Consider the following 8,767-nt stretch of genomic DNA (forward strand, 5'->3'; position numbering starts at 1 on the left):
AATAAAATACTCCCGGTCTTACACAGTATTAGAAACAGCCAGAATTGCTTGTCTTAGGATGTCCATGTCTCCCCCTTTTCCTCGAATACATGTGGTTTCAGAACCAAAGATCTCTATACCCACAGTACAGCAGAAGTAAGCCTGCAGGCTGTGCGGGAGGACAGAACTCTCCCTATACTCTGACACTTGCAAACTACTTGCTGATATCACTGTCTCCAGGAGGGGGCCTCCCCAATATTCACGCTACTTTCTGGCCCCAAAGCGAAGACAAATGCCAGAATCACAAAGAACACACTGTCACAGAAGTACTACAGCTGAAAGACTATTCTCAGCATCATCCTGTACACAAAAAACATCAATCACAGGATCTGGATCAGATGGACACATCTTACATTATGCAATGATGGGATGAGTGCTGCCAGGTTCTGATTGCAGAATGAGGCCCTCAAAAAGAAACACACTGAGCCACACACCACACAAGGTCAGCTGGAAAACCATCTCATCCCCTTGGCCAATTGCACCAACAGTATGTAGAAACCTCAAGCCTTTACTTTTTTTTATTGTTCAGTAACAGTTGTCCCCATTTTTCCACCATTACTCTTCCCTGCCCTACCCACCCACTCCCACATTCAATCCTCCCCCTGCCACTGTCTTTGTCCATGGGTCCTTTATACGTGTTCCTTGACTAGACCCTTACCCTTTTTTCCCCCGTTATCCCCCTCCTCCCTCCCCTCTGGTCACTCTCAGAAACCTCAAGCCTTTAGGCCAACTCCTACAGACCCTAAAATTTTCAGGAAAAGTTACAACCTTTTTTGAGTCCTAATCACAGGAAAAGGACACTCCAGGATCCCAGATGTGCCTCACTGAAGATTTTTGGCTCTGCTCCACATGACGCAAAGCTCACTTTCACAAGGAAATGACATCATTCTCACAGAACTGGGTCCAGACTTCTTTTCTTTGGAGGCAGGATCAGTGCAATTTAAAGGATGATAAATAATGGAGTCATCCTGTTCAAGACAAGACTAATGCAGGGGGGAAGGAGAGACCACTTGGAAACCCAAATAAAGGTTTTACTCTGTGTTGTGGACAGTGGTTATTTTCTGTACTCACTTCACTGAATAAAGGATTGTTTCCAAGCACCACGGGCATTAGGCAGTGAACACGTCTGCTGAATCCTATTGAACAAAAGCATTTTACTGACAAATATGATCTCTTCTCTGTAATCACCATGTCCTCCAGCATCTGGAAAATCTACAAACTGTAACTGAAGTCAAGTGAGAACAGGTCTACAAGGGACACATCGGCACTTCTTTCCCTTCTAGCAAGATGGGAAGGCAAACTTAAAATAACTTTGTCACATAGAAAATGAAGAAATGCTGTATTTCCTAATGCTGTAAATTCATAAAATTGACCTTTTTCCTGAAGCTCTGAGGGTTTGATTGGGAACTAAAAACTACCTCAGTATCCATGAAAAAGGAATGATTACATGATAGGATAGGTCCATAACACTGAGTATTTTTCATGCATATTTTTCCTTTCACTCATTAAATATGCCAAATTATAAGCAAATATATACAAACACCACATACTCATTGATGTAGTCTAATGCTCATATTTGAGATTTTTAAGTTTTTCATATGTATATACACATCCATAAAATTCACTTTATTATAAATGATAGGTTAATCTAAAAACTTGGAAACCATTCTATTTTTTAATTATATTTATTGATTATGCTATTACAGGTATCCCAATTTTTTCCCTTTTGCCCCTCTCCACCCAGCACCCCCATTCCCTCAGACAATCCCCACACCTTTGTTCATGTCCATGGGTCATGCATATAACTTCTTTGGCTACTCCATTTCCTATACCGTATTTTATATCACCATGGCTATTCTGCAACTACCTATTTGTACTTCTTAATACCTTCATCTATTCACTCATTCCCCTATCCTACCCCCATCTGGCAATCATCGAAATGCTCTCTGTATCCATGATTCTGTTTCTGTTCTTCTTTTTTTAAATGTATTTTATTGTTAAAATTAAAAAATAAATATATTTTATTGATTATGCTATTACAGTTGTCCCATTTCCCCCCTTCATTCCCCTCCACCCTGCATACCCTCTCCCACCCACATTCCCTGCCTTTAGTCCATGTCCATGTGTCACAAGTTCTTTAGCTTCTACATTTCCCATACTATTCTTACCCTCCCCCTATTTTCTACCTACCATCTATGCTACTTATTCTCCATACCTTTTCCCCCTCTCTTTTCCTCCCACTCCCTTGTTGCTAACCCTCCATGTGATCTTCATTTCTGTGGGTATGTTCCTGTTCTAGTTCTTTGCTTAGTTAGTTTTTGTTTTTGTTTTAGGTGTGGTTGTTAATAATTGTGAGTTTGCTATCATTTTACTGTACGTGTTTTTTTATCTTCTTTTTCTTAGATAAGTCCCTTTAACATTTCATAAAATAAGGGCTTGGTGATGATGAACTCCTTTAACTTGACCCTATCTGGGAAGCACTTTATCTGCCCTTCCATTCTAAATGAAAGCTTTGCTGGATAGAGAAATCCTGGATGTAGGTCCTTGCCTTTCATGACTTGGAATATTTCTTTCCAGCCCCTTCTTGCCTGCAAGGTCTCTCTTGAGAAATCAGCTGACAGTCTGATGGGAACTCCTTTGTAGGTAAGTGTCTCCTTATCTCTTGCTGCTTCTAGGATTCTCTCCTTTATTTTTACCTGGGCTAATGTAATTATGATGTGCCTTGGTGTGTTCCTTCTTGGATCCAACTTCTTTGGGACTCTCTCAGCTTCCTAGACTTCCTAGAAGTCTATTTCCTTTGCCAGATTGGGGAAGTTCTCCTTTATTATTTGATCAAATAACTTTTCCACTTGTTGCTTTTCCTCTTCTCCTTCTGGTACCCCTACAATTTGGATGTTGGAACATTTAAAGATGTCCTGGAGGTTCCTAAGCTTCTTCTCATTTTTTTGAATTCTTATTTCTCCATTCTTTTCTGTTTGTTTCTTTCTTTCTTCTGATCCACTCTACTGTTTTGAGTCCCAGTTTCTTTTTCATCCCTATTGGTTCCCTGTGCATTTTCCTTCATTTCTCTTATTGTAGCCTGCATTTGTTCATCTAATTTGTGACCAAAATCAACCAATTCTGTGATCATCTTGGTTACCAGTGCTTTGAACTGTGCATCTGATAGGTTGGCTATCTCTCAGTCACTGAAAAGTGCTGGTTGTGAGCCCTGGCTGGCGTAGCTCAGTGGATAGAGCGTGGCTGCGAACCAAAGCATCGCAGGTTCAATTCCCAGTTAGGGCACATGCCTGGGTTGCAGGCCATGGCCCCCAGCAACCACACATTGATGTTTCTCTCTCTCTCCCCCTCCCTTCCCTCTCTAAAAATAAATAAATAAAATTAAAATAAATTAGAAAAAGCCAACTGGGAAAAAATCAAAAAAAAAATTTAAAAGGCACTGGTTTTAAGGCTTTAAATTCTCTTTGAGCCATCTTTTTCCTCCCCTTTGGTCTGGTCGCGCCTGTTACGTATGAGGGGCGGAGCCTTAGTTGTTCACCAGGGCGGGGCACCCCAGTCGCTGGGTTGTGATGTTGTATGTGGGGGCGGGGTCTGAGAGGGAGATGGTGCTTGCTCTGCTCTCCATCGGACCTTAGTCCCTTCTGCCGCTTCCCCTGAGCAAACTGGGCCCCTCTGGTGCCGATTCCCGTGTGGGTGGGCTTGTGCACCCTGTGGGACTTTCTAAGGACCTCTCCTGTGAGGCTGGGAGTCTCCCTGCACCTCAACCCCCACAGGTGTTTTCAATCAATGTCCCGAGCCTCTATTTCCCAGCGCTGTGATCCTGGGTTGCGCACAGTGTCTTGCTTCACAGTTCCCACCTCATTGGGTCTGCCGTTTGCCACCCCTCAGCCGGAGTCTGCCAGCTGCAGCTTGCGCACTCAGGGTCCACCCACTGCAGTCTTACACGCCCCGGATGCCTTACACGCCCAGTCTCAAGCTCTCTGCTCTCCACACCACGAGCAGCTGCCCAACTCCGCCCCTCCTACCGGTCTCAATGAATGGGTCTATTTTAACTTCTTGGTTGTCCGGCTTCCAAACAGTTCAATTTTCTATCAGTTCTGGTTGTTATTCTGTTTCTAAATTGTTGTTGTCCCTATCTTGGTTGTGCGAGGAGGCACAGTGTGTCTACCTATGCCTCCATCTTGGCCGGAAGTCTGTTTCTGTTCTTCTTTGCTTAGTTTGTTTTTCAGATTCAGTTGTTGATAGATATGTATTTATTGCCATTTTAATGTTCATAGTTTTAATCTTTCTTTTTCTTAAAGTAAGTCCCTTTAACATTTCATATAATGATGGTTGTGATAATAAACTCCCTTAGTTTTTTCCTTGTCTGGGAAGCTCTTTATCTGCCCTTCAATTCTAAACATCTTTTCTGCATAGAGCAATCTTGGCTGTAGTTCTTCACTTTTAATGTCTTTGAATATTTCTTGCCAATCCCTTCTGGCCTGCCAAGTTTGAGAAATCAGCTGACAGTCTTATGAGAACTCCCCTGTATGTAACTAACTTTTTTCTCTTGCTGCTTTTAAGATTCTCTCTTTATCTTTAACCTTTGGCATTTTAATTATATCTTGGAGTGGGCCTCTTTACATCCGTCTTGTGTGGGACTCTCTGTGCTTCCTGAACTTCCATGTCTATTTCCTTCACCAAACTAAGGAAGTTTTCTTTCATTATTTTTTTCAAATAGATTTCCAATTTCTTGCTCTTTTTCTTCTCCTTCTGGCCCCCCTATGATGTGTATGTTGGACCTCTTGAACTTGTCTCAGAGGCTGCTTACACTATACATGGGTTTTTTTTTTGGGAGGGGGGGTGTCTTTTTGGATTTTTTATTGTTGTTGCTCTGATTGGTTTTTTGCTTTCTTATGTTCCAAATCACTGATTTGACTCTCAGCTTCATCCATTCTACTGTTGTTTCCCTGTAAATTGTTCGTTCTTGATTTCAGTTAGAGTATACTTCATTTCTGACTAGATCTTTTCTATGCTGTTGAGGTCCTCACTAATTTCCTTGAGCATCCTTACAACCAGTGTTTTGAATTCTGAATCTGATAGATTGCTTGTCTCCACTTTGTTTAGCTCTTTTTCTGGAGTTTCGATCTGATCTTTCATTTGGGCTATGTTTGTCTCATTTTGCCAGCCTCCCTGTATTTGTTTCTATGTATTAGGTAGAGCTTCTATGACTCCCTGCCTTGGTAGCATGGCCTACTGTAGTAGGTATCCTATAGGGTCCAGTGACACAGCCTCCCCTATCACTGAAGCTGGGTACTCGAGGTACACCCTCTGTGCGGGCTGAGTAAACCCTGTTGTAATTGAGCCTTGATTGCTGTTGACAGGTCAATAGGAGGTATTTACTCAGGCCAGTCAGCTCCAAGGACTGGCTGTAACCACTGACCACCAACCTCCCCATTCTGTGGAGGATCAGCTGTGCAGGGCCAGGGTGGTGTCACTCCAACATGGTCTGTAGCTGTCCCCTGGGTAGGCAGTCTCTGGGGTTTCCTGGGTTGTCCAGGCCAAGTTCTGCCCCCACCCAAGTTCTGCCCAGGGCCACCCTACATGAGCTACAGAGCAGTCTGCAGATGGCTGCTACTTGTGTTGGGCTTGGCAGTTCCCAGGCAAAGCCAAGCTGTAAACCTAGGCTGGCTGCTGCTAGTGCCAGGCTTGGGGCCATTAGCAAGACGTATGATGCCTGTGGGCTAGCTGAGGCTGGATGTTGCTTGAGAGAATTTAAGTTGTGAAGCATGAGCCTAGACAGGCCATTTACATGGAAAAGCCACTATTAACAGCTTGGGTGGACCCAAAAGTTGGGAGGGGCAGAAATTCAGAGGATCTCCAGGGTGGAGCAAAGTGTTAGTCAGGTTGATGGAGTCTCACACATAACACCTGGGGATTCCAGGCTATGGAGGGAAGGCTCAGGAAAAGTACAATGGCCCCCTGCCTGCTTTTCTGTCTGGGAGAAAACTGTACCCCAGTTCTCGCCTCAGTGCCAAACACTCCAGTTCCTCCCCATATGGCACTGGTGCCTTTCAAGCTGCTACCCTGGTGCTGGAGCTCAGAGAAAGTGAGTTTGTGTAAGTCCATGTGTGGGTTCTTTAAGAGGAACTGCTTGGGACTCCAGCTTGGGACTTCTTCCACTGACTCAATCCCTGCTGGTTTTTCCATCCCGAAGTTAGGGGGACTTACCTTCCTGGCACTGGAACCCTGGGCTGGGGGAGCCTGGGGTGGGGCTGGGACTCCTCAATCCCAAAATATCCCTCCCTAGTTTTACCACCACATGTGGGTGTGGGACCAGCTTGTTCCATGTCTCCACATCTCTGCCCCTCCTACTGGTCTGGATGAATGTAGTTTCTTTAATTCTGTAGTTGTCAAACTTCCTTCAACTCAATTTGTGATGATTCCAAGTGATGGTGATTTTGTAGTTTAGCTGTAATTTTGATGTGGTTGTGTGAGGAGACAACCTATGCCTCCATCTTGACTGGAAGTCCTCACTCTTTTCTCTTCTTTTGAAATAGTAACTTCTAAAAATAGATTTTGGTGTATGAAGGTGTATTTGGGTTTACTTGGGTACAATAAAAGTATCTTTGAAAAATATTTCTTCTTTGTTCACTTTATCAATGTGCATTGTTTTGTCTTATTGGTTTATTTACTTTCCACATGATGGTATGGAATGAGTTCAATACACACACACGTAGATATTCTTACTAGTGCATTATGTGCAAGAGTGTCTCTAGGTTGAAGCACAAGTGCCAGAATACTCCAACATCAATATCTGTGGTCAAATTACACTCAGCATAAGTTGTTTTCCCTAGTATTAGCTGTCCTTTCTTTATCACCCAGGGGATTAAAACTCACATGCATATGTACACAGACACATATAGTGGCACAAATCCCCACCCCCAACCGCCCCCAAAAATATCTATAATTACTTGACAGTATTGATTTGATACCATGCACAGTTGGGCAACTTAAACAACAGAAACTTATTTTCTCACACTTCTCAAGAATGGAATTCCAAGCTCAAAGTGTCTACAGGTTTGGTTTCTTCTGAAGCCTCTCTTTGCTATGCTGATGGCCATCTTCTCCTGTGTCCTTAAATGGTCTTTCCTCTGTGTACACGTCTCTGGAGTGACTGTTGATGTATCCAAATTTCCTTTTCTCGAATTTCCTTTTCTTAGATTCAAGTGCAGTGGCTTTGGCTTAGGTTTTGTTTATGAAGGTACCAAAGCCACCCGTCTAATGGCTTCCTTGTTTAACTACTCTTAACACATATTAATAAACTATTTTCAAAAAGTTTCCCACTTATTTATTTACTGCCCATTTATTTACTTATTTTTACTTATTAATTTGAGAGAGGAAAACATCGATGTGTTGTTCCACTTATTTATGCATTCACTGGTTGCTTCTTGTATGTGCCCTGACTGGAGATTGAACCCGCAACCTTGGTGTATTGGGACGACACTCTAATCAACTGAGATACCCAGCCAGGGCCTCCACTGCCTACTTTAAAATGTTAGAAGATAATATGGCTTACTTAATTCTGCACTGTGGACAACAGCTTTCAATTAAATACATAAACCATAAGACAGAATAGTCATCAGCAAACTTCTCTGCAGAGCCCAGATGAGCTCTTCAAATCTTTGTACATGAACTTACAACCTCATGCCTGAGGCAACCCCAGGTGGCAAGTGATATGCTCAGAAAACAACTTGATATATTCCCCAGAAAGATCCTAGTGCCAGTAAATTATCAAAACTGAGAGCTGCAGGTAGAAAAATCAAAAGAACTAGGGAAAACTCTCCCTATTGACAGACACAACTACAGTGGTAGCTGCAGACCCTCAGAGGAAAAGACCAGGAAGATAAGCAGAGTAAGTTTCAAGGTGATGATTATTATTGATAGAGAAGCATAAATTGTACTTGCTATAAGAAAACATGCTTAAAAAACAAAATAAAAACCTTAATTCCCTGGCTTGTTTGGGTACTCCCCCTCCCCTTTCAGGCCACACTCTCAGGAAAGGTTACACAATTAGCCCAAGGAGAATAGACCTTGACTAATCTACATCCATCAAGTCCATTTCATTTAGGAACAGTTATGAAGGGGTATGTACCATAATTCTAGCCAATGAGAAGTCTAAGGGGACTCCTGGGAAAGGTTGCCCACCAATACAAGAAAATACCTGGAGGAAATCCTGTTCTGCTGTTGGAATTGTAGCAGTCACCTTTCAACTGCAAGGGGAACAACCCACAGGATAAGCTAAAAATGACAAAGTAGAAAAAAGAGAACCCCAAAGCCACCCTACCCCAGGACTTCTTACATCTTGTGTATTTACACACAAGATATAAATCCCCTTATTGTTTAAAGTCCTTTGGGTTGTTTTCTGTTACATGCAACTAAATACATCTTACTCACATGGGCAAGTGGGCATATGATCCAGCAAATAACATTAGACCAAAAATAAGAGAGGATCAGAACAGTTCAAGCAACAGCTTACACTTTTTATTTTATTTATTGATTTTAGAAAGAGAGTAAGGGAAAAAGAGAGAAACATCAATTTATTGTTCCATTCATTTATGCATTCATTGGTTGATTCTTGTGTGTTCCCTGACCCGGAATCGAATCTGCAGGTTTGGCATACAGGGACAACGCTCAAATCAACAGAGCTACCTGGCCAGAGCCGCAGCATTAAAACTCAACTGCTTCTGCT

General features: G+C 42.6%; 1 protein-coding gene across 1 annotated transcript in view; it reads left to right on the plus strand.

Moving 5' to 3' along the window:
* DUXB (double homeobox B) overlaps positions 1-440 on the plus strand; it is a 41,411-nt gene extending 40,971 nt beyond the window's left edge. The window contains 1 exon segment of the mRNA XM_045819130.1: positions 102-440. Within this exon segment, the coding sequence (XP_045675086.1) occupies positions 102-440 (339 nt within the window).
* Positions 441-8,767: the final 8,327 nt, after the last annotated feature.

Source organism: Phyllostomus hastatus, unplaced genomic scaffold (genome assembly GCF_019186645.2).
Source record: "Phyllostomus hastatus isolate PE091 unplaced genomic scaffold, TTU_PhHast_1.1 phas_scaffold_345, whole genome shotgun sequence".
Classification (NCBI taxonomy): Eukaryota; Metazoa; Chordata; class Mammalia; order Chiroptera; family Phyllostomidae; genus Phyllostomus; species Phyllostomus hastatus.